Source organism: Peromyscus eremicus, chromosome 7 (assembly GCF_949786415.1).
Source record: "Peromyscus eremicus chromosome 7, PerEre_H2_v1, whole genome shotgun sequence".
Taxonomy (NCBI): domain Eukaryota; kingdom Metazoa; phylum Chordata; class Mammalia; order Rodentia; family Cricetidae; genus Peromyscus; species Peromyscus eremicus.
In genome coordinates this window covers 102,406,586-102,430,889 of record NC_081422.1, presented here as the reverse complement: position 1 = coordinate 102,430,889, position 24,304 = coordinate 102,406,586, and the positions used below count along the sequence as shown (strand labels likewise).

General features: G+C 52.4%; 2 protein-coding genes across 2 annotated transcripts; one reads left to right on the top strand and one right to left on the bottom strand.

Annotated features, from left to right (window-relative positions):
* Positions 1-9,000: 9,000 nt before the first annotated feature.
* On the top strand, positions 9,001-18,501 carry Apeh (acylaminoacyl-peptide hydrolase). Its single transcript, XM_059268629.1, has 22 exons — positions 9,001-9,108; positions 9,184-9,316; positions 9,774-9,900; positions 10,432-10,525; positions 10,625-10,700; positions 10,790-10,953; positions 11,113-11,250; positions 11,346-11,437; positions 11,514-11,554; positions 11,640-11,761; positions 12,255-12,315; positions 13,343-13,440; positions 14,005-14,056; positions 15,413-15,501; positions 15,901-16,039; positions 16,500-16,583; positions 16,662-16,742; positions 17,237-17,325; positions 17,423-17,613; positions 17,874-17,976; positions 18,058-18,164; positions 18,249-18,501. Exons 1-22 carry the CDS (start codon positions 9,097-9,099, stop codon positions 18,352-18,354), a joined length of 2,199 nt encoding a protein of 732 aa, XP_059124612.1. The 5' UTR covers positions 9,001-9,096; the 3' UTR covers positions 18,355-18,501.
* Positions 18,502-18,915: 414 nt separating this feature from the next.
* On the bottom strand, positions 18,916-23,594 carry Mst1 (macrophage stimulating 1). Its single transcript, XM_059268634.1, is given in 18 exon segments — positions 18,916-19,141; positions 19,279-19,418; positions 19,517-19,623; positions 19,704-19,850; positions 20,022-20,099; positions 20,267-20,375; positions 20,456-20,491; positions 20,581-20,717; positions 20,831-20,933; positions 21,021-21,151; positions 21,310-21,505; positions 21,662-21,780; positions 21,868-21,988; positions 22,072-22,208; positions 22,286-22,400; positions 22,493-22,605; positions 22,682-22,829; positions 23,501-23,594. Coding segments are annotated over 18 exon segments (2,193 nt in total). The 3' UTR covers positions 18,916-18,979.
* Between the last annotated feature and the right edge of the window lie 710 nt (positions 23,595-24,304).

Here is a 24,304-nt window from a genome sequence, read left to right as displayed (position 1 = left end):
TTGTGTCCAGAAGGGTGAGTGCTTTGCACCTGTCATATGTTGGGAAAGGCCTGAGTTACTGGTGGTTGGGGGACCTCTGAAATCCCAAAGCGGGAGTCCTCTGGGAAGAGTCCAGTCTTCAGTGGATGGTACAGTGAGAGCTACAGTGTACTCTCCTGGAGTGTGAAAGAGAAAGAACAAAGACACTCCACAGAGCTGCAGACATGGGGCCAACTCAGTACAGGTCCCCAGCAGAAGGAAATCAGGGCTAATGTCCCTTTGCCCATCCCAGCCCTCCCACAGTACTTTCAAAGTGATGGGCTATCTTGGGCTATAGGAAGCAGGCAATGCTGTGGACCTCACAACCTTCCTCTGTAATGCTCCTCAGGTTTCTGAAGACCTGAAGAAAGATGATATCATTGCTGTGGAAAAATCTCTGGAGTCAAAGACCTGGGCGCAGCTCTGGACTCTGCGTATAACAGTGAGTTTCAGGACCAGGTTAAGATAGCAAGAAAAGTTGCCAGGCGGTGGTGGCGCACATCTTTAATCCCAGCATTCAGGAGGCAGAGGCAGGTAGATCTCTGTGAGTTAGAGGCCAGCCTGGTCTATAGAGTGAGATCCAGGACAGGCACCAAAACTACACAGAGAAACCCTGTTTCAGAAAAAAAAAAAAAAAAAAAAAAAGATAGCAAGAAAAGTGGATGAAGGGCCCCGTTCTTGAAGGTATGAACTAAAAAGGACCTGGTATGCTTCTTCCAGCTGGGATGTGTCTAGCAACCCCCCTCAGAGGCAGTGTGGCTGGCATGGTAGTAAACCAGCTTTCCTTGGGAAAGGGCCCAGTGAAACCAGTTGTACCCCTACAACTTCAGGTCTGTATTCTGGACACTGAGTTCAAAGTCATTCTGGAGGACAGGACAGACTATGGCTCTCATTGTTGACATTAATGCCTGGTGCTGGTGTCTCCAAACCCTGCAGAACTTAGTGGTTTGGGGCACGAAGTCCAGACACTTAGATTCACGGGTTGTGCTTGTGTCTCACAAGATGAAAGAGTGATTGAGGGAGAGAGGCAGACAGAAAAGGAACACAAAGGAACAGCTGTCACTGGTCAGGTAGTCTCAGCCACGTTCTAGGTCAGCTCAGCAAGAGAATGGGAAGGCTCAGTCTACCTAGAGTGTAGTAGCCAAGGAAGATGGGATGCCCCCTCTTGGAGCCTGCCCTGATCCTGGCCTTGGCCCTGCCTCTGTGGACGGAAGAGGAAGTGCCTCATCCAGAATGGGGGAGAACAGCCAGGCTGTTGCCGCTTCTCCTTGCACAGCCAGGAGTCACCTATCATACCATGTGCATGAGGCTTTTCATCTCCTGCTCCTTTTCCAGTCTGGAGTTAAGAATCTGGAGATCTGTGGAGAGCATGGTGGGGGCGCACAGCCAGTCACTCTAAGGGAGCCTTGGAGCAGTAAGTGCCTTCCTTAGATCAGGCCTGCTCGTGGGACAGACGTTCCAAGGACTGCCAGTCATTTCAGGAGCATGGAGGCACTGAAAAGGTCCAATCTCTCCTTTATTTACTCAGCAAATACTTGTCAAGCCCCAGGTATGGCCAAACCCTGTTTTAGACAATGGAGACACACAGGAATCAGAACTCAGTCCCTATCCTTTTGAGACCGCAGTCCATTAAGGGAAACAAAGAGTAAGTTTCAAAATAAAGACAGTAAAAACTTAGCCACGTAAGGTAGCATACACCTTTGATCCAGTACTTGGAGGCAGAAGCAAACCGTCTCTGAATTTGAGGCCAGCCTGGTCTACAGAGCAAGTTCTGGACCAGCCAGGGCCACATAGTGAGTAAGTAAGTAAACAGATAAAATAAATAAATAAAAATCAGTTTGGAAGGAGCTTCTGGAGGTGGCAAGTGGTGTGAAGTTTCTGAAACAGTGAGAGCTGCCCTAAAGAAAGTCGTCAGAGCTAAGGTTTGAGAAGGCACAGTGCCTGCAAAGGCTCTGATATTGAGTGGAGCGGGTAGGCTTCAGGGACAGGCAAAGACAAGCACTAACAAGCCGAAGCAGAGGGGCACAGTGGCAGGGGCCATTTGGGGTGGGTACTGTAGGCCAGTGTAAGGAGCTTGGGCTTTCTGCTAGCGACAACCCCCCAGTGCAGCCAGCCTCCTCCCTGGCTCTGCTCTAGGGCAGTGGACACCGGCCACGTTCCCTCTCAGCTCAGCATTTTCTTAGCCTTCCCTGGAACAAATGTAAAATCTCAGATGGTACTCAGGGCAAGTGGGGGGGGGGGCATCCCATGGCTCAGGCTCAGGGCAGGGCCCAGCCTGGGTTTGGGGCCAGAGAACTACAAGAAGGAGAGGTAGCACAGGTGTACTTTGCTCCACATCTTGCCACGGTGTGGGCGGGCCACTGAGACCACGACTTTGTGGTTAAGATCTCCCTCTGGTTCCAGCACTAGGCCAGCAATTGGGCTAAGTGGTCAAAGCTGCTCTGTGTCCATCTCCTGGTGTCTTTTATGTCAGAGATGAGCTAGGAGATGCTTGTCTTTGAAACAAAATCTCATCTCTCTCACTCTTTTGTTTGTTCTTGTATTTTTGAGACAGGATTTCATTTGTAGGGCCGACTGGTCTATAACTCAATATATGTAGACCAAGCTGATCATCAACTTTTAGTTATTCTCCTGCCTCCATTGCTTAAGGCTAGGATTATGAATGTGCACTATCATACCTGGTTTCCTATACTCTTAAGCAAAACAAGAAGGAACTCTTCTTACAAAATAAATGCCAAGGGTCAGCAAGAGGGCTCAGAGGGTAAAGATGCTTGCTGCCAAAGCCCGATGACCTGAGTTTGAATCCTAGTTTGAATTCCACATGGTAGAAGGTGGAAGAGAACCATCTCCTGCAAGATACCCTCTAATCTACACACACACACACACACACACACACACACACACACACACTAAAAAAGGAAAAAGAAAGGGCAAGTTGGATGTGGTGGCACATGCCTGTGGTCCCAGCTACTCCATAGGCTGAGGTAGGAGGGTCACTCTCGTGTCATCTTGGGCAATACAGTGGGACCCTGTTGTCTCAAATAGGAGAGAGGGAAAGGAGGTCCTGTCTTGGAGGTCCGATTCTTCCTTCTTCTGATCCTTCTTTCTGTGGTCTTTAACTTGCACAAATACTAACCTCTCCATGCCTTGATGGATGGAACCGTCTGGGTGAAGAGGACCCTGGCTGTTGCACATGGCAATGGCTGAGAGCAGTCTGAGGAGGGTGGGAAACTATGCCCAGGGTTCTTAAAAAAAAAAAAATCTTTCTTTCTTCCCTCCCTCTCTCCTCTTTTCAAAGCATCTCCAGTCTGGCAAACCCTTGCCCAAAGCTTCACACCGGGTGGGCCACAGCAGGCAGGCCTCAGCAGAACACGGGATGGTTTCTAACAGCAGCTACCTAGGTGAAGCGTCTGCTGGACCAGTGGGACCGTTGGCTTGGGGGCCCTTCCATTGTCTTTCCAGAGACCTTGCCTTCCTCAGGCCAGCTGTCCTTGGGAGAGAGGAGCCCTCACCAGAACACTGCTGCTGCTGTGGCTTCTGCTCTTCCCACAGCCTCCTGTGGCCTGGCCAGCCAGGCTTCCAATGCGTTATACACAGAGTTTGGGTGCACACTGCCCTCCCTCTAAGATGCCAGAAGTTTTTCCACAGCCTTGGAGAGGGCCTTTGACTGAGGGCTGGGGGCCCTAGGCTCCGTTTCCTTCACATTCCAGCTGGCCCGGATCCCTCTGTGGCCATAAGGCCTTGCCCCCTTCACCCTGCCCTCTGGGTGACATTGGAGCAGACCTCCACATGGCCAGCATGGGTTTGGGAGAACTTTACAAACATTAGGACCTAACACTGTCTCATCGCTGAAGTAAGAGGCCATAGCACCGACAAGCAGCGTGGGCACCGGCTGAGGCTCCTCCCAGCCCGTGGATGGCGGCGTCCTAGGCATGCCTGCCATCATCTTAAAGCCATCCCCCCAGCCATTGTGAGCATCCCAGCAGCACCGCCATTGTCTCGACCAGCCGGCTCCTCGTCTGTACACCTGGGGATTTCTTTTGATTTCAAGAACAGCCTTAATCATTCCAGTTTGATTTACATGTATACCTCATGAACATTTATTTTTGTTTTCTTTTCCTTCCTCTCCCTTTCTTTTCTTTGCTTTTGTTCCCGTGTCTCTCCCCTCCACCACCTTGTGACTGATGGTTTGGTTTCCTCTCTGCTCTGCCCCTGCTCAGCACAGGGAGAAATGTTGATTTAGAAGCAATAGCAGGCAGCAGGCCACCAAGAGCACAAACCCAGGGCGAGGTCTGGGAGGCCCCTCAGCCCGCCTGTTTACTGTGCAATTCCAGTCCTTCTTAAGCCATCAGCAGTGGGTGTGCTCAGAGCAGAGGAGCCAGGACTTACGCACCAGCCAAGGGAAAGGCTCAGAGCCCCGTGGGGTAAGGGGAGTGTGATTCTGTCCATTCACCTGGTGGACTGGGCTGCATGCCTCCCCAAAGCCCTTCCCTTGGAGGCCTCCCTTCATCTCGGGCACAGCCACAGTCTCATCTCTAATGTTCTATGCAATGAAATATAAACCCTCAAAGACAACTGTTAATATTTAATAAATTCCGTGTTACATATAAGGAGTTAATTGCAAACACGCAGTTGAGAACCTGGATAGATCTGCTCATATCACCACCCCAACCAATCCTGGTCCCCACTTTCTGTGTTTGTGAGTGTGTATGTGTGAGACAGAGAAAGTGAGAGCATGCGTGTGTGTGCACGCGCGTGCGTGCGTGCGTGCGTGTGTGTAAATTCTATGTCTGTGGCATGTTTGACCTGTGGCAGGACTCGCTGCTGCCGGGTGAGTCACCGCCTGTCTCTCGCAGTGGAGCATGCCCAGCTCGCAGACTCTTTGCACGATTTCATTTATTTTTAATGCTCGACCCTCTCGCTTGGAGTTCTTTTTGCCTCCAATCCTCTCCTTCAGGAGCACTTCTCCCTGACTTCTGCACAAGCTAGTAAAGACCTGCCAGAACTACCTGAGTATGCCAGGCCATGGAGCAGGCAGTGAGGGCCCTGTACACCTTGCAGTTCTTTATCTGTCTATGATAGCAGATAAAAAGAAACCTCAAAATAGCCAGTGATAGGAGCCTGCATAGGATGTGTGTGTATGAATATTCTGTGGGTTGCTGTAGGATTTCTACTTGTATATCATTTTCCCCTCCTACCCCAGGCCTGAGCCAAAAGACTCCAGCCACCCCTTTGCAGCGGAACACCTGCTCAAGGGCAAAGCTGGGCCACATCTGTGGGAAGGCAGAGGTTGAGAGCAGAGCCTGGGTGTACCCTAGATCTTGACTAAATCTGCTCTATGCCTTTCCTCTGTGATGAGGAGTCTCAAAGGACTGTGACCCAGGAGATCTGGAGCCAGGGTCATAGGGTGCTCAGGAAGAGCTGGCTATGGGCTCTCTGCCTGAAAATATCCAGAACAACTACTCACATAACAGCATCAAGCTGAGCTCAGAAGGTTTCTCAAAAGCAAAACTTACTGAATGGCCTGTGTAGCCCTCTCTGCATCTGTCCCCAGGACTTGCCTACCCTTTCCTCTGAAGCATAAGTATTCCACTGTTATCAGCATCTCTCTGATCCAGGAGTAGGGCAGACAGTAACTGCCTGACCCATCAAGGTCTGACCTTCCTTCAGAGTGCTCTGGTCTGTACCATGCATTTCTCAGGGGTCCACATTTCTCATGCGTTTTTCAAGGCCTACAAATCCTTCAGAGTAGAATCCTGTCCCACCTTTGGCGGCTGTCGATGGGACAGTTGAAGCTGTGTCAAACTTAAGACCTTGAGTATCTGGGATTTGGCTTCCTTCATGCTATGGGACATCTTAGAGATCAGACCTGGGCTCTGCAGAGCCATTTGAGCAAGGGCTGAAAGAAGGCCACATCGAGGAACTCAGCCACACAGGCCCAGGTCTGGATGGGATGTGCCCATTGTTTAGACACTTGGGATTGTGGCTGTCACCCTTTCCACTCATAGGGACTGGACTAGGAGCTGAGAGCAGGCAGGATGTCCGCAGGTCAACCTCTGGCAGGCCCACTAGGCTCTAAAGTATTAACTTTTCAGCAAATTTCTTTTCTGGCCAAACTCTGAGTTTGACATTTCTGATATCTGCCACTACATCTCTGGCTGTGCCCCCAGGACAGATCTTTGCCCCTTTGTGAAGATGACTGCAACAGTCTTCTAGGTCATGGGTATTCTGGCCCTTGTGTTGACTCTGGGGCTATGACAGCCTGAGGCGGGTAGCTGCTGTAGGACATGGTAAGCAATGGGTGCATCTCCAAATGGGTAAGAAGTCTCTGGGTAGAGTCCAGACCTTCTCCATATCCCCTCAGTGTCCTAAGTAAGGGTACCCTCCTCTGCCTACCCAAGGCCTCAACAGGCTCACTTCATAGTGGCAGTTCTACCATTGCCTTCCTAGTTCTTAGGTAGGACAAATGGTCTCAGGGCCCACAATGAGAGAACAGCAGGGCGGCAATTCCGGCCTGTATTCTGGAGCCTTTGGGGAGTTTTTCAGGCAGGTCCTTTGCCATGATGGTACAGTCCTGCCCCATTAGCCCTTCTCCTCCCATGCTGTAAATATTTGTCATCACGGACTCCAACAGGGTCGGAGGGACAGATCTAATCAACTGAAACTCTTTGGAGATGCCATCTTTGTCTCCCTGGGTGCCAGCATCTTGCTACCATATGCACTGGGTGGCACCGGAGAGCCATAGAAGTCGTGAGATACTGTGTGTGTAAGCACGTGTACATGAATGTGTGTGTATGTATGTGTGTGTGTGTTTGTGTGTGCGTGCACGAGACTCATTCAGCCTCTGGGGTCAAATCAGCTCCTCTCCAAGTGTGGAACCCTGGAGAGTAGTGGCCATCTACATTTTTCCTCTAGCTTCCATGTCTTGTTTTTGCTTTTTCTTCCCTCTCTTTCCTTCTCTCCTTCTTTATTTGAGGGGAAGAGTGCTGTACAAAGTCAAACAAACAAGTTTACAGTTGTAAGTGCAATGACCCGAGTCCTCCACATGACCTTGTGAACTGTGTGCCGTCCTTCCGTGCTCTGTGAGAACTCGTGGTACTTCCGTGTCCCTCCCTGTATTGTGACAAGGTATTTCTGTGGTATCAAAATAAAAGGACTTGATATAAACAACCTCCGGACTGTCTTTGGGATGGCTTCTAAAGTGGGAATTCTTAACCAAACAAGCAAATACCCAAATTTGTGACAATATTCTCCATGGTTAAAGAAAAAAAGTGAGAAAGAGCACAATTTCAGAAGTGTTGGTACAACTGGGACTGAGAACACACCAAGCCATTTAAAAATGACCCTCCATGGCCGGGCGGTGGTGGCATATGCCTTTAATCCCAGGAGGCAGAGGCAGGCAAATCTCCGTGAGTTCGAAGTCAGCCTGGACTACAGAGTGAGTTTTAGGAAAGGTTCCAAAGCTACACAGAGAAACTCTGTCTCAACTCCCACCCCCCCACACACACACCCCTCAAGAATGACCCTCCATGAAGGTGCAAAGGTCAGTCCAAAGCCAATGCGTTCCCACGGGGCGGTTTTCAGGATCCTGCTTCTCAGGACCTAGATAAGCAAGTGCTGCCCCCTGGTGCTCCTAAGCAAGCTTTACATCTGCCTGCCTTGTTCCAACCTCAGAATTTTTTCATAGCTGAGAGACCTTAGTTCCCCATATAATCAAGAATAGTTCAAGCTGAATGTGGTGGCGCACACCTTTAATCTCAGCACTTGGGATGCAGAGGCAGGTGGGTCTCTGTGAGTTCGAGGCCAGGACTATGTAGAGAAACTAAATATAATTCAAGCATCACTAGAAAATAAGAAACAGAGATAAAACAAAAAGAATATCAATTTTATGGGCTGGAGAGATGGCTCAGAGGTTAAGAGCACTGACTGCTCTTCCAGAGGTCCTGAGTTCAATTCCCAGCAACCACATGGTGGCTCACAACCATCTATAACGAGATCTGGTGCCCTCTTCTGGCCTGCAGGCATACATGCTGTATACATAATAAAATAAATAAATCTTTAAAAAAAAAGTATCAATTTTGCTTTGGGTAAGAAGGAAAGCACTCATTCAAGGGGACCCGGAGCTGGTTTGAAAGACCAGCCAGGCTCAAGCTGTATGGAGGAGGGGAGAGACCTACTGTTGGCCAACTGCTCTTGCTCTCTGTTGTCACCTAAGTCAACCTAGTCCTGTGTCTGCCTAGGCTCTTCTTTCCACAGCATGCTCGCTGCTCTTCGGTGTAGTCTGACCCCACCAGGACCTCTGCTCTTGGGGTCGCCTGAGACCCAATATGCTCACGATTCGCAGCAATGAGCCACTGAGAAGGGCGGGTTAAGGCTGTGGAAACAGATAACTTTAGGGCAAGTCTGGTCATCGATAAGCCGGGGCAACACCCTGAGAGTTCAACCTCGCCCTTCTTTGCCAGGCGCTCCAGGGCTCCGCCCAGGAACCTGCGTTTTCTCCTCCTATCTGTCTGGCTTACAGTAGATGGGGAGAGAGACCTCATAATCGGCCCCAGATCTAAAAGAAGTCCGTGTGGATGCCCTGCCCCGCAACGTTACGGGTTTCACGGACCCGCTAGTCTCAGTGTTCGGTTCCCACCCTTACTCTCATCCTTAAGGAATCATTGGTGTTCCTCTGAAGCCCCGCCCTTCGAATGCTCAGAGCTTGCTCTCAGACCTTGCCGCTTTCAGCTCACAATCAGTCTTCCTTCGCTCCTCCCAGACCTCGCCTATCCCCGAACATCAGCTCTGTATTCCGCTGCCTCACTTCTCGGATACCCACTGCTCCCCTTCTCTAAAATGCCCCGGTCTCGACTCACAGGTTCCGCCTCCGTTTCCCTAGTCTATTTTCACTAGTTCACCGCCCCGCCCCTCGGGGCGGCTCCTTCGTAGGCCCCGCCCCCTGCCGACTGGCCCAAGCTTGTACAGGGCCCTGCCTGTCCCAGGTCGCCTCCGGGTATAGCGGAAACTGGGGGCCGCCCTAGGCCCCGCCCCCTAAGACTCACTTCCGGGCTTTAGCTGCTCCTGAAAGGAAGGACTATGGAGCGTCAGGTGAGGGCTCGGCCCGCGGCCCCCGTGGCCTCCGTAGCCCGGGCTGAGCCTGACCCTGGTGTGTCCCCTGCGCAGGTGCTGCTGAGTGAGCCCCAGGAGGCGGCAGCGCTGTACCGGGGCCTTAGCCGCCAGCCTACCCTGAGCGCCGCCTGCCTGGGCCCGGAGGTCACCACGCAGTATGGGGGCCTCTATCGGACGGTGCACACTGGTGTGTAGACCGAGGGAAGTGGGTGGCGACGGGCAGTGCGCCCAGATGGCGAGGTGGGGAATGTGGAGGGCTCGCTGCTTGACGGTACACACCAGTACGGGCAGGAAACCCGGCCGTAGTTCCTGCGCACAGGTGTTTTAGGGGGCTGTACTGGCCTTACTGGTTAGTAATGCCCGTGAATCAGTTGAAGGTGTGGGAGTGAAATTCAGACTTGGGTGCAAAGTGTGGACCTCGCAGGGCTCTCCAGCCTGAACACATGTTATGCTGCCCTTAAAATGACACGGTTGGTCCGTGGGTTCTCTCCAAGTGGCTGTCAGCCCAGGCTCTGGAAGCCTAGGCTTAGGTTATGTCAAGTGAAGAGTTGCCCAGGCTTTACTAGGGAAAGGTAGGCCTTGATTGGTGGGCAGTGACCCAAACTGGCCCAGACAAGTTGAGCACCCTCATGCCTCCCTTGCAGAATGGACTCAGAGGGACTTGGAACGAATGGAGAACATCCGATTCTGCCGCCAATATCTAGTGTTCCATGATGGAGACTCGGTGGTGTTTGCTGGGCCTGCAGGCAACAGTGTGGAGACCCGGGGGGAGTAAGTGTGAGAGAAGGCGTTTGGAGACAAGACCACAGCCACCTGCCATGCCAACCTTTCATGAATGCTCACCATGTGTCCTTAGGACGTAGAGCTCTTTACCTGTCCCCTTCAGGGACAACTTTGGGCAGCTTCAGTTCTTCTTCAAAGAAGAACCAGATCCCTGTTCCTTGAGAGCTTGTTTGGTCTCTGGAGATATGGCCTGATAACAACTAGAAGCTTCTTCCAAACTAGGTCCTGGTAATCTGGAGAGAGTCAAGTCACTAACCTAAGGAAGAGAGATAAGGCCAGCTAGCTTGAGGCTGGAAGTGCTTCATGGGCTGTTATGGGATCAGAGCCTCAAGAGTCTTATCAAGGAGTTAGCTGGGAGATAGTCTCCTGTGCTGCCTCCTCTGAGCTTTTAAGACTGATTTAAGGCTTAGAAAGAAAGGAAGGAGAGAGAGTCTCACCTAAGCGGTTGTGACCAGAAAAGGGGCAGCACAGGGCTGTGCTAGGGTTTGGCTTAATCCTGACCTACAACCCTGTACTCAGGCTGCTGAGCAGAGAGTCTCCTTCGGGCACCATGAAAGCTGTACTGCGCAAGGCTGGGGGCCCAGTGTCAGGGGAGGAAAAACAGTTCCTGGAGGTGAGTTTGCAAGGGATAAGGTGGCAGGCTATAGGCGACTTAGCCCCACAGCTAAGGCTCTGTTGAGGGGCAGACAGCCTGATGCCCGGGTGTCCTCAGGTCTGGGAGAAGAACCGGAAGCTCAAGAGCTTCAACCTGTCAGCACTGGAGAAACACGGGCCTGTTTATGAGGATGGTGAGGCACCTGGCTGGTAAGCAGGCAGGGTGGCAAGATGGGTCAACCATAGTGTTGGGCTCCCCCTAACCATCCCTCCCTGCATCCAGACTGCTTTGGCTGCCTTTCCTGGTCATACTCAGAGACACACTTGTTGTATGTGGCGGAGAAGAAGCGCCCCAAGGCTGAATCCTTCTTTCAAACCAAAGCCTTGGATGTCAGTGCCAGCGATGATGAGATGGCCAGGCCGAAGAAGCCAGACCAGGCCATCAAGGTGCTGTGGTGTGGCCAGGCCATGAAGGCCCTGCCAGGCTACCCTGTAACTCAGTGTCCTCCCCGAGCTACACCTGATGAACCTGGGGAGGCGCTAGCTTCCAGGAGGCAGGGCAGGGTTCTGTAGACACTCTGGGCATCGAGTGTCCTCTGTTCTCAGGGGGATCAGTTTGTGTTTTATGAAGACTGGGGAGAAACCATGGTTTCCAAAAGCATCCCTGTTCTCTGCGTGCTGGACATCGAGAGTGGCAACATCTCAGTGCTCGAGGGCGTCCCTGAAAATGTGTCCCCTGGACAGGTCAGCAGTAGCTTAGCCTGCACCCCTCATGTAGTTGGGGTTTCCTGCTTGAGCAGGTACCTCTTGCTTATACCTCCCTGTGGTCTTGTTTTCAGGCTTTCTGGGCCCCTGGAGACACAGGTGTAGTGTTTGTGGGCTGGTGGCATGAACCCTACCGGCTAGGTATCCGCTTCTGCTCCAATCGCAGGTGAGGAGATGGGGCAGGGCAGAGGGCCCTGCAGTCCGTCTGACCCTGGAGCTGAGTGTCTTTCTGACCATTCCAGATCAGCCCTATACTACGTGGACCTGAGCGGGGGAAAGTGTGGTGAGTGACTGGTAACCACATGTGCTTTCCCGACATACATTGCCTTTCCCTGTCTACGTGACACTCATATTTCTGTATGGCCTAGAACTACTCTCGGATGACTCCCTGGCTGTTTGTTCTCCTCGCCTGAGCCCAGACCAGTGTCGCATCGTCTACCTGCGGTACCCATCTCTAGGCCCTCATCATCAGTGTAGCCAGCTCTGCCTGGTGAGCTGGAGGCGGATGGGGGTAGAAGGATGGTTAGCTTCTGCCCTGGGGATAAGAGCTAAAGGATCAGCATCATCTCCCCCTCGGGTCTTCTCCTACCCTTACTGTATTAGTGGCCTGACCTTTCAAGGTAGGACCTTGAGGATTGAGTACTCTGAGGGCTCACCACCTCAAGAGCATCCTCCAACTACAGAGATGTTTGTCTCTTAGTTCCCATCCACAAGGAGCCAGGCTCTACAAGGAGCTAGGATATAGTGGGGAGTTACACAGTCCCAGCCCCTGCCCAAGGAGAGCTCTGAGTGTCTGGTAGAAGCCCAAGGTACATGCCTGTCTGAGACCCTTGTGGATATCTGGTCCGGGATACCATAAAGGAAATATATCAGTCCCACCTTTCCCCAAGGCTGTCCAGAGTTGCCATTGCAAGGGATAGATACAGAGCTCTGTGCCCTGAGATCCATGCTCTGGTGGGTTTGACCACTGTGTTCTCTTGCAGTATGACTGGTACACCAAGATGACTTCAGTGGTGGTGGACATTGTACCTCGGCAGCTAGGAGGTGAGAGGTGCCTGGCAGGGGAAATCAATAGAGCCTACAGTTCTGCTATCTGTTCCTCATCCTCCTTGCTGGTCCAGCCCTGTGCCCAACCCCCACAGGGATAGAAGATACTCCTGTGGGTAATAGTCTAATAGAAAGTTGTTGGCTAGACCAAAACTGAGATCCTAGCAGCCCAAGTTGACTTGGGATGAGTCTCAGGAAGTATACTAGTTTAGCATGTTCTGCCTGAGAAGCACTGGGTCTGAGGGTTTTCTGTGTTGCTCTGTATTCCACCCCACCCCAGCAACCTTTGTCCAGGCTAAGTCAGCTGCTCCTCTGGAAAGGTGGCTCTTGGCTAAGAGGTTTGACATCAGGTATTTACAGCTCTGCTTGCAATCCTAGGCCATCCCAAGGATATGGGGATGAAAGTCACCCAGAAAGTTCCAAGAGTCCAGTAGACAAAGTTGCAGGAATACAGAGGGAATATAGCCCAGTGGTAAAGTACATGGCTAGCATGTGCAAACCCTATATTTTATCCTTAGCACATGTCTTCTTTAGTTTGCAAGGACACAATACTAGAGACCTAGTCTGAATCTCAGTTCTACCCATTATCTATCCTTGGATAGTGCCCTGGCCTCCATGGGCTTCTGTTTCTTCACTTGTGGTTATCTCTACCTTCTGAAGAAGAAGATAGTGAAGGACAGGGCTTATCAAGATTCTATCTATGCTCAGCACTCCAGTGGACAAACACATGTAATCTTAATGTTAAGGCACTTAATGCTGCCAGAGCCCGAAAGAGAACAACTCATAGGAAAACATCCATGTTTGCCTCAGAGGCTTGGGCAGCTCTGCCTCTTCAGGTCCTCAGAAGTCCCTCCCGCTTCCCCTTCCACCTCCTACTTGGTAAACTCCTCATTGTAAGGGTGCCCTCATGTATGGGACTCGTTCTACCACAGATTTTAGGGTCCTGTGTGGATTCCCCAACGTCATAGTCTTGACCCCCAAACCTCCACTCTTAGATGCAACCCAAGCCCTCCTGTCTTTACAGAGAACTTCTCTGGGATCTACTGCAGTCTTCTGCCTCTGGGCTGCTGGTCAGCTGACAGCCAGAGAGTGGTCTTTGACTCAGCACAGCGCAGCCGGCAGGTAAGAACCCCGATTATATCGAGGGAACACCGACATTTGCTCTATGATTTCTGCCAAGGAGCCCAGGACCCGGGGCAGAGTGGATATATGTGCCTAGAGGAATGCCCAGCCCCGAAGTCTTACTGGCCCCTTCCAGCCTTTTCAACCTTCTGCTGGACTTGCTTTTCCTTGAGGGGATCAGATGTCATGGTGCCCCACAGCAGACCCCTAGGCCTGTTTTCCAGGTGGAAAACCTGGGCCTGTCTGAGATGGGTCCCTAAACACTATAAGGCCAGTTGATGGAGACTAGATGAGTTCTTCTTGAAGGATGACTGAGAGTACCCATAGTGTGCCACGGTCTTTTGGGTGTGATGTCATTTGTTCTTACATCCTCAAGTGGGGCTCAGTGGCTTCCTGTACCTTGCCTGGGAATATCCAGAAAGTTATGAAGGAACTGAGATTTGAACCTGGATCCAGTAGCCATCACCATAGGCCAAAGTGTCCCTAAGATTGTAGAAAGAAATAGGGATAGCACCCATAGGGCTGTTGGGTGTGGTACTACATGTGGTCTCCCCTCTGTTTAAGGACCTGTTTGCTGTGGACACCCAGACGGGCAGTGTCACCTCCCTGACAGCTGGTGAGCAGGACTTCTGCAGAGGGGGTGAGGGCAGGGTGGTGGATAGGCAGCCATGTGAGGGCTGGAGCTAGAGCTTGACATGAGGCAGCAGGGGTACTCTCAGTCATTCTTGAAAAAAAAAAAAAAGATTTATTTATTTATTATGTATACAGTATTCTGCCTACACACCAGATCAAATTACAGATGGTTGTGAGCCACCCTGTGGTTGCTGGGAATTGAACTCAGGTCCTCAGGAAGAGCAGCCAGTGCTCTTAACCTCTGAGCCATCCCTCCAGCCCCGCTCAGTCATTCTTAACACTGACTGTTCCACGGCCTTCAGGATCTGAGCGACACACTGCCGCCTTTACTCTGCTGCCCTTTTGCACTCGCCTCCCTAAGCCCTGGCCCCATAGCCCCGCCCCACCCCAGAGTCTGCAGACCTTTCCTGCCAAGCTGTCAGCAGTCATCCACCTCCTTCCCAGACCTTGGAGAAACCTCTGTTGGACTGATTCCCTAGCCTTCCACAAGTAAGCCTATTGTCTGCCTCTGAGACGGCCTTTGAGTGCCTGGCCTGCTCTGACTCTACATCCTCCCCCAGAAAGATGCTGTCTCAGTCAGGGTTTCTATTGCTGTGGAGAGACACCACGACCACGGTGGTGAGGAAAGCATCTAATTGGAGCTGGCTTACAGTTTAGAGGTTTAGTCCATTGTCGTCATGGTGAGGAGCATGGCAGCAGTCAGGCAGACATGGTGCTGGAGAAGGAGCCCAGAGTTCCACATCTGGATCAGCAGGCAGAGACACTGGGCCTGGCTTGAGCTTCTGAAACCTCAAAGCCTACCCCAGTGACACACTTCCTCCAGCAAGGCCACACCTCCCAATAGTGCTACTCCTTGTGAACCTATGGAGGTCATTTTCATTCAAACCACCACAGATGCCAAAATTTTGTTCTAATTCTGTATCTCTGGGTCGGGACATAGCTCATTGCTTAATATACATAAATAAGTAAGTGAATGAATAAACCTTAGATTCCACTATCCAGTCCCCTTTCTTATAGTTTTGGTTGTGAGCCTAGCCTTTAATGGCTGAGCCATCTCTCCAGGCCTCCAGTCCCCTTTCTTCGACCCCGTGTTTTGGGCTAGGCTGCCATCCTTTTTACACTGCAGCCATTGGAGTAGGTAGAGTACCATGGTAGCTTTCTGTGTCCCTAGGTCTGGCAGTTCCTGAGCATAGCCAGTGTCTGTCAGATAAACAAGGGATTGAACAGGAGGCTTACCCAGGACATGTGCAGTTAAGTGTTCATAAGAGGTACATCTCAGGGTTAAAGGCACAAAAGTGGTGGTCCCCACCAGGCACTTACTATCATCTGCTTCCTCTAGGGGGCTCAGGTGGAAGCTGGAAGCTGCTTACAATTGACCAAGACCTTATGGTGGCACAGTTCTCCACGCCCAACCTGCCCCCGAGCCTGGTGAGTATTGGTGAGTCCCAGGCTAGAAGGCAGGAGTTACGAGCTTCCGGGATAATAGAATTGAGCCCAAAGGCAGAACATGGCTGGTCAGCAGGTAGAAGGGCAGAGACTTGGATCCAGCCTAGTCCTATGATTCACTGGGCATGGCACTTGTGAGTAGGAACAAGGGGCTAGCATTTGTGCTGTCCTGAACAATGTGCCCACAGAAGTGCCCAGTCCTGTGGTATTAGAGTACAGGGAGACAGAAGAACCTAGAAGCCAAGAAACGTGGTAGTGGTTGGGAGTGGTTAATATGTGGATGTATACTGGCATATACCACTCACAAGAAGCTATGCTGTGCCCTTTAGAGATGGCTTCCTGAAACCTGGCCACCTGTGACATTTTCCTTCCCCTTGGCAGAAAGTTGGGTTCCTGCCTCCTGCTGGGAAAGAGCAGTCCGTGTCATGGGTGTCCCTGGAGGAGGCTGAACCTATACCTGACATCCATTGGGGCATCCGTGTGCTACATCCACCTCCAGACCAAGAGAATGTGCAATATGGTGAGCTGGGCCAACAGCAGATTTAACACCTTCTCCAGATCCCCAGCACACAGCATGTGTGGTGATCCTTCCAAGCTCAGGGTTTCTAGGATTTCCTTCAAAATGTTTCTGTTTTTATGGTCATGGGGAGTAGCATCCAGAGATCTGAGTACCTGCTGTGGTAATCAGCACTGGGTCCTGCCAAGGCATATTCTCTTTGGTGAGAAAACTAAGACCCAAAGAAAATAGGCCACATACAAGGCTTATGTGACTATATCAGAATGCTCTTTTCAGACATTGGGGTCTCTGACTAGGCAGAAAGATCACAAGCCTTAGGGGGTCCATGTGTCATGGTATGAGCTACCTTGGCCAGGCCTGTTTCTCTTGATCAGACTCATGCCATAGCTCCAGATGGGGCCTTGGCTGGGGAAGCTCTTGTGAAGTAGCCCTGGTCTTGCTGATTACTGCTTTCTCCCTGCAGCTGACCTTGACTTTGAGGCAATCCTTTTGCAGCCCAGCAACCCTCCAGATAAGACCCAGGTGCCCATGGTAGTCATGCCCCACGGTAGGTATCTACCTAAAAGCCCTTGCCTTCCTCCCACCCCTCCTAGCTGGCCCGTTCATCCTCTTTTTCCTGTCGCAGGGGGACCCCATTCGTCCTTTGTCGCTGCCTGGATGCTCTTCCCAGCCATGCTTTGCAAGATGGGCTTTGCAGTGCTGCTGGGTAAGAGAGGACCTGCGGTGTCACTCGGGTCCTGTGACGCACACGCCCGTGGCTGGGGAGTCACTCGTCCTCAGGCTTTTCTATAGCTCTTTCTTTAGAAACCACTACTAGGGCTGGGTGTGGTGGGGCACACCTTTAATTCCAGCACTCGGGAGGCAGAGGCAGACAGATCTCTGAGTTTGAGGCCAGCCTGGACTACAGAGGGAGATCCAAGACAGCCAGGGCCACACAAAGAAACCCTGTCTCAAAAAAATAAAAAAGAAACCACCACTAGAAATTGCCATGACCCAGGCTCTGGCTCCATAACGTGGTGATCATGTGGATTAACTTGATGCTTCCGTGGAAAGGATGCTGTGGACTCTGAGTAGCAACCTCTTATCTCTTGACTACTTCCCCTTGACAGCCTGTGATGCAGCTGGTCCCAGGACCTACTTCACAGATAGATGAATTGGGGTCCAGAGGGCTGAGAAAACTATCTTGTCTCCCACTTTTAGTGAACTATCGTGGCTCCACTGGCTTTGGCCAAGACAACATCCTTTCTCTCCCAGGCAATGTGGGCCACCAGGATGTGAAGGATGTCCAGGTAGCAGGGTGCTGGGGCTCCTGCACAGGGAGGGTGGATCCATGGCTCTAGTCAGCCGACAGGAAGCTAGCTGCAGTACACTCTGCCTACCCTTTAGTTTGCAGTGGAGCAGGTGCTTCAGGAGGAGCATTTTGACGCAAGCCGTGTGGCCCTTATGGGTGGTTCCCATGGTGGTTTCCTCTCCTGCCACCTGATTGGTCAGTACCCAGACACCTACAGTGCCTGTATAGCCCGGAACCCTGTGATCAACATTGCTTCCATGATGGGCTCCACTGACATCCCTGATTGGTGAGTGTGCATCAAAGGTCCCTGTCTGCAGGGCGGTGGTGGCGCACGCCTTTAATCCCAGCACTCGGGAGGCAGAGGCAGGTGGATCTCTGTAAGTTCAAGGCCAGCCCGGTCTTCAAAGTGAGTTCCAGGAAAGGCGCAAAGCTACACAGAGAGACCCTGTCTCGAAAAAACTAAAAAAAAAAAAAGGTCCCTGTCCTTCCTTCTACCCCAAATTCCCGTGGAGATCCTGCAGTCTGCATCAGCTTGGTCTTTTATAGGTGTGTGGTGGAGGCTGGCTTCCGGTATAGCAGTGACTGCCTGCCAGACCTGAATGTGTGGGAGGAGATGCTGGATAAATCACCCATCAAGTACATCCCTCAGGTACCCAGGTATCCTTGTGTGTATGCCACCTAGCCATCCAGAGCTCAGCTCACCATAGCTCCTTGCTCCCCAAAAACCTAGGTAAAGACACCAGTGTTACTGATGCTGGGCCAAGAGGACCGGCGTGTACCCTTCAAGCAGGGTATGGAGTATTACCGTGCCCTCAAGGCCCGGAATGTGCCTGTTCGGTGAGTGTCAGAGGATAGTCCTGGCAGCCCGTGGCAGGTAAGCAGGACAGGATCCTCCAATCTCATGTGTTGCTGCTCACACAGGCTCCTGCTCTATCCCAAAAGCACGCACGCGCTGTCAGAGGTGGAGGTGGAGTCGGACAGCTTCATGAACACTGTGCTCTGGCTGCACACACATTTGGGCAGCTGAAGCTCCACCCTCTGCGTGACTAGCCAGTCCGTTTCGCACTTTGCTCTTGGATCTGGCAGAACAGCCAAGAGGTTTCCTGGGCTCTGGACTCTGGATGAGTGGGCAGAGGAATATGGACTACGTAGTCATAATAAATAAGGACACAGAGCCTGGTTTGTGCTGGTACTTTGTACCAAGCCATCCCCAACCCCAGACCCCACCCTGGGGTTCAGAAACCCTTGGTCTTGGGTTTGATATCCACAGTGGATTCATCTCTGTCATCTGTCAGGAGCCATGAGAGACTCTACCCCATCTGTCCTGGCCGACTGGGACTGGTGCAGACCAACATAGCTCTTTCTGCTACAGTCTCATCTGTTGGAAAATGCTCTGTACTATCCTTGTGTTCCCAGAAGTGCCTCTGGAAGCTGAGTGACACCCTGCCCATCCACAGTACACACACTTTGAAGTTGTTCCAGGATCAGAGCACCTGGCCAAGTGTGTGCTGGTCTTAAACCACCAAGGCTCCTGCAAGGAGTCCCCAGCTCATTCCCTAGAAGCCGAGACTAAGAAGCACTCTGTACAGACAGAGAGAAAGGTTGCTTTATGTTTGAGAAGTCTTGTCATCACTAAGGGATCAAAACCAGGTCTACTCCAGCTGCATGACCTTGTTAATCCAGTCCACAAACACAGATACACGTGTGAAGATAGCTGGCCACTGGGGCCGTGCACACACTCTGTTAGGGATTATAAGTCCCTCTAGGACCCAGCAGTCATGGGTATAGCAGGCAAGTGGTCCCCCGTAGTCACCCTGGCAGGTAGGAGAACTGGTGAAGGCTCTGGACCTTGGCAGTGACTAGCCTCCCGTCACCCCCCACCTTGGTAATCAAATAGTATCATTCCCGCTCCCAATCCTTCCCAAACTGGCCCAAGAGCTCCACCACTGACCTCACAAGCCCCTGTAGGGACCATCAATCCCTCGGTGCATATCTCACTGTCTTGTACATGTCCTCGGTGTCTCACATTGCATTCCTGGTTGGAGATGACCTTCATCGAGGCCACATGAAGGACTGTGTTATTGCTTGTACCTGGAGTGAGGAGAATGGTAAGGGAAGGACCCCTGAGCCAAAACCAGTGCAGGGCCGCCCGGCCTGGAACCATCCCTGTCTATGCGCTGTGCTCTTACCTTTGGATTCACCCCAGCCTGCAACCTCACACTTGGTCCCTGGAGGTACCACATACTGCTCAGGAGGCAGGCAGATCCGGGCCACATGATGGTTCAGGGTCACAGGTCTTTAGCAGGAATGGGGGTATTCAGGACCTATGGCCACAGGGCCAGCCCCACCTCATACCCTCTCAACTTGTCCACACACCTCTCCAGCTTGAGCAGAACAAGATGGGAGCCTGCAGGTCCACAAACTGTCTTGGCCACTGGGACCCTCTGCAGGTTTGCCTCTCCAGGCTGTGGGTTCTGGTTGAGGGTACCCAACCATACCTCATATCCTGTGAGAGGTTCATGGCTGGGAGAAAGAGACTCTGCTAAACCATTCTTGCTCCTAGTCAGCTGTCCCAGTTGGTTTTGCTTGTTGGCCTTCCTAGGGACAGTGGCTGGGGTGGTGGGGACAGTGACAGGGAGAGGTAGGATGAAGGTAAGCTGGGAGACCCAGTCTCTAAACCCAAGGGAGGCTCACCATGACCAGACGCATTGCCGGGCAGTCAGTACCCACTGCTCCATCACTAGGGACCCCCCACAGAAGTGCTGGCCCTGTCTAGAGGAGTAGATTAGGAAAAGCAACAGTGAGTCCTGGGACACACACAAGACCTGCCATTTTGGCAAGGACCTCTGGGTGCAGGGCCAGGCATCCAATTCCCTGCTGGCACAACCACAGAGTTTACAGCCTCAGCTCCTTTCCTGAGGTAAGCACTTCTGCCTCACCTGTTCCGCAAGCTGACTGTCCATGGTGAGCTCCCAGGATGGCCCCCCACCACACGGAGTTTGTTGATATTATCAACCCTCTTGCCACACTTTTCAAACTGCACCTGGTCTGGAGGATGGGGCGGGATGAAGTTTTCAGTGAGGGCCAGGGTCAAAAAAGCTGTACCCACAACTGGCCCAAGCCTGTACCTGGGGGGTCCAGGATGGATGGTGGCTGGTCATCATCTATAAGACCAAGTTCATTCAGGTTAAGGGGGCCTGTCTTTGGAGGTGAAGTCTGAAGCCCAACCAAGGGAAGAGTCTTCAGCACTCACCACAGCGTTGTAGGGCACAGTAGTCAAACAGGGTGGCTGGATCGGAAGTATAGCACCAGGGCCCATGGCTATCCCCATCTGGGTTCCGGCAGAAGTTTGCCTCCAGCCCGGCCTGCGGTGCTGAGGTGGGTGTGAATCTAAGGGGTGGTCCATAGCAGGTCAGTCAGATCCTCTTCAGGCTCACAAACAAGAAGCCAAGGCATTTTGCCCTAGAGTTGGCATCCAATCTGGGTTGTGGGTGCACACTCACTGAGGCTTGTGTGGTGTCTCCAAGGACCAGTGCTGGCACTGAACGCCCTTGCGGGTCTTGCTGACGAAGCCGCGATACTGTTCACCTGAACCGTGATAGCAGCCTGCCATGGGTGTGCAAGGGCAGTGGTTAGCCCCATGGTCGGTTCCTGATTCCTGTCCCAGCTCTGTACCACCTGCTCCAGCCTCACCCTCTGGCACCACTTCCTCTGTACAGCGTGGGATCTGGTAGCAAAAGGCCACTCGCAAACCAGGTCGAGAGGTGAAGCACCAAGGCGCCTCGGAGCCATCAGGATTCCGGCAGAAATTCTCCCGAAGGTCCCTGAGCAAGCACTTCCCTTATGGTAGATGGAGTCCCACCTAGCCCGCCAGCCAACCGGCAGCAGACTGGAAACAGCTGACTCCACCCCCAGGTCGCACCTTCCCAAGAGCTCCACCCCCACCCAGGCGCACTCTCCTTGCTCCAGCCTGTCACCTCACTTGCAAGCATATTTCTCGGGCACAAAGCGGTGCTGGTGCGGACTCTGTGCATCCCACCGCTGGCAGGGCACACCCGCGGAGGTGGTGTTGGTTGTGCCTCGGTAATCTTCGCCTTTCCCGCGAAAGCAGTTAAAAGTTTTGCCCTTGTTGCGCCGGTGTGACTTGGATCCTCTGAGAGTCGGTGGCAGGTTGGGTCCTGCCCAGGAAAGCTGAAATTGGAGCTGCGCTTGCCTGTCGAGGGTGTCAGGCTTTGCTTTCTACACATGCCTAACTTCTCTACTACCTCCCCCAGTTGAGCCACGCCTGCCAGTTTTTGCCAAGTTCCTTCCTAGGCCCTGTCCCTGCAGCCTACCGCAACTGGGAAGGTCGCAGAATTCTCGTTTGATGTTTGGGTCTGTGGTGTAGCACCAGGGCCGCTCAGATCCATCCGGATTACGACAGTAGTTGTCGTTCAGAGCTTTGTCGAGGAACCTGAAGGTAGTAACAAGACTCTGGGACTCAGGCCCCTCCGCAGTAGGGCTGAGCCCCACCCTCAGCGTAAGGATTCTGCCCATATACTTGTTAGGATGGAAAGGGTGTGGGTGAGGGTGCTGCAGGTCCCAGCGTTGACACTCGCGTCCCGACTCTGTAACATCTACCTGGCCACGGTAATCCTCGCCATTGCACCAAACACAAACAGCTGGAAACATAGGGCCAGTGCGTTTCTGGGTGGGAACAGGCCTGTCCTTCCCTCCGTCCCTAGTCTTGACACTAGCTGCTTACCCTCCCTGCAGGACTGGATGCCGCAGCTCTGGAACCGCACACTACGGTTTGTTGTGTAGCACCAGGGACCTTTGGAGTCCCCATCAGGGTTTCGACAGAAGTTCTCTTCCAGGCCATTCTTTGGTGTGGGTGTATACCTGTAAGCAGAGAACCTCACTATGTGGTATGCTGGGGGAATTCTGCTTCAGGTCTAGTGGCAAGGTATCTGTCTCACTTGTGGTCATTGGGGAACCGGCGGCTCCAGGCTTGGCAGGGCAGGCGATCAGCTGTCCTGGCCACAGTGCCCCGGTAGCTGACCCCATTGCCCATAATGCAGGTTCGTACATAGTCTGGAAGCAAGAGAGGAAAGATCAGCAGGGGCTGAAGATTCACGCCTCTTATGCCTCTTATACTCACCCTGTTCCTTCTCACTCCCACTTGCCTTTCTTCTGGAAAAGGTCACACAGACTTGAATGGTGGAGCTGTGTGTGGGGCGAGTACTGAGTCCATGGCAGCAGCTGGCACCGGTGGCTACTCGTGTTGTAGTGGAAGGCTCTGGGAGCAGACGCAGGTTAACTGGCAACCCAGATTCTCATACCCTCGTCCATATCTAGGCTACTTAGCCACTCACCGACAGTCCAGAAGAGGCTCACAGCGCCTTGCACACTCCTCAGGATCCACCACGTCCTCCTGCCACGGTCCTGGCACCGCTGTGTGCAGGAGGTTCTTTAACTCTGTGGCCCGGAGCAGCTGGAAGTCATTCAATGGTGAGCGCTGCCCTGTGGGGTGGGTTCAGGAAAATGACTGGCATATTGGTACACGGATTTTAACAGACCCTATGTTTTGTTCACTTAGGGGCTCAAATAAAAGGTCTTTGGTGTGGGCCCTGTGTGTATTTTCAAGGGCCAACCTAATCCCCCCATATCCATTGAGTTGGGGAGGCAGGCCCAGACACAGTGATTTTATTACTAGTCTGATAGGCCTGGCATGGGGCTTAGGTCTAATACATTGGCTCCAGGAGAATTTGGGTGATGGTGTTTGCCCCCTGACACTTGCCCCATCGCATCCTTCAGATGAGAATGCTTGGACTCAGAGCTAAGACACTATCTAGGGAAGGCTCTCTCTTCAGCATTCTGACTCCCAAGTCTGGGCTTTCACCAGTATAAAGACTTACGTTAAGCTATAGTGATAGGTTAGGGTTAGGAGCCATGCCTTCTGTGTCTGTTAGCCTCTGTGGTCCCAAGACTGCCTCAGTGCTACAGCATGTATTCTAATGTAAACCTGATCAGACAGTGTGTATTGGAATTCGCAAGCCTTCTCAGCTCTGCTCAGCAGGCCAAGGTCACTGATCCCTGCCCAACCGAAAAGTAAACTCTTGAAGAGAATAGTCCTATGGGCTTGGGGTGAACTGTCGGAAAGGCAAATAGGGATCAGGGTGGGTGACACTCACCAAGGGCCCTCGAACACTGTGTCAGAAGCAGCAAAAGTGGGACACACCCGATACTCATAGCTGGAGGTGGCACTGTGACCCATCACAGCCCCATCCCGGAAATTGTGAAATGTGTCCCTACAGGATTGGGTGGCTCTGACCCCACACTCCCTCTCTGAACCTGCTTGGGCTTGACTGACACCAGGCCACAGTTGCTAGGTGGGGTCAGGCCTCAGGCTCTTGGGTCAACTGCAAGGGCCCTTTTAATGCAGCGAGATCCCCAGAGGCCTCAGTTTAGCAGGCAGGGCTTAGGAAGGTTCTGTGGGGACACAGTAGCATCCCTGAGGCAGAGCCCCTACCCTGTGCGGTCACCACCACAGCCAAGAGCACTCCATTGGTCTTCCTACTGCTGTCTATCCCTGAGGTAGCATGTTGTTGCTGCAGCTGCTCTGGAAACCGCATGGAAGTCCCCGGTGCCTGCCTCACTGTAGAGGTCAGACTATACAGGTGATTGAGTTTACAAAGTCGAAAACTGAAATTTTCAATTGCACTAGCCACATTTCAAGAGTCCAGGGATTACAGTGGCCTTACTAGACTACAAGGCACAGGTGTGCCGTCCGTCACCACGGACACTTCTATGCCAAAGACACTGCTGGCAGGAGCTGCCAGGATTTTCCAGCCCCTGTAGTATACTTTCTGGGCCTCAGTTCTCCCTGTAAGCGAGGAACATAAGTTCCCCAACCCTAGCACTGCCTCTCCCCTTTCTAACTGCCTTATCTGCTGAGTCCCAGCTGTAGGCTGGTCGGCCCACACCCCAGCAGCAGA

Excerpts from the sequence above, each read along its gene's own strand:
- Apeh (XM_059268629.1), top strand. Across the intron at positions 9,901-10,431 it reads AGTGTGGAGACCCGGGGGGA|GCTGCTGAGCAGAGAGTCTC; the intron begins GTAAGTGTGAGA and ends CCCTGTACTCAG. Across the intron at positions 11,438-11,513 it reads CGCTTCTGCTCCAATCGCAG|ATCAGCCCTATACTACGTGG; the intron begins GTGAGGAGATGG and ends TGACCATTCCAG.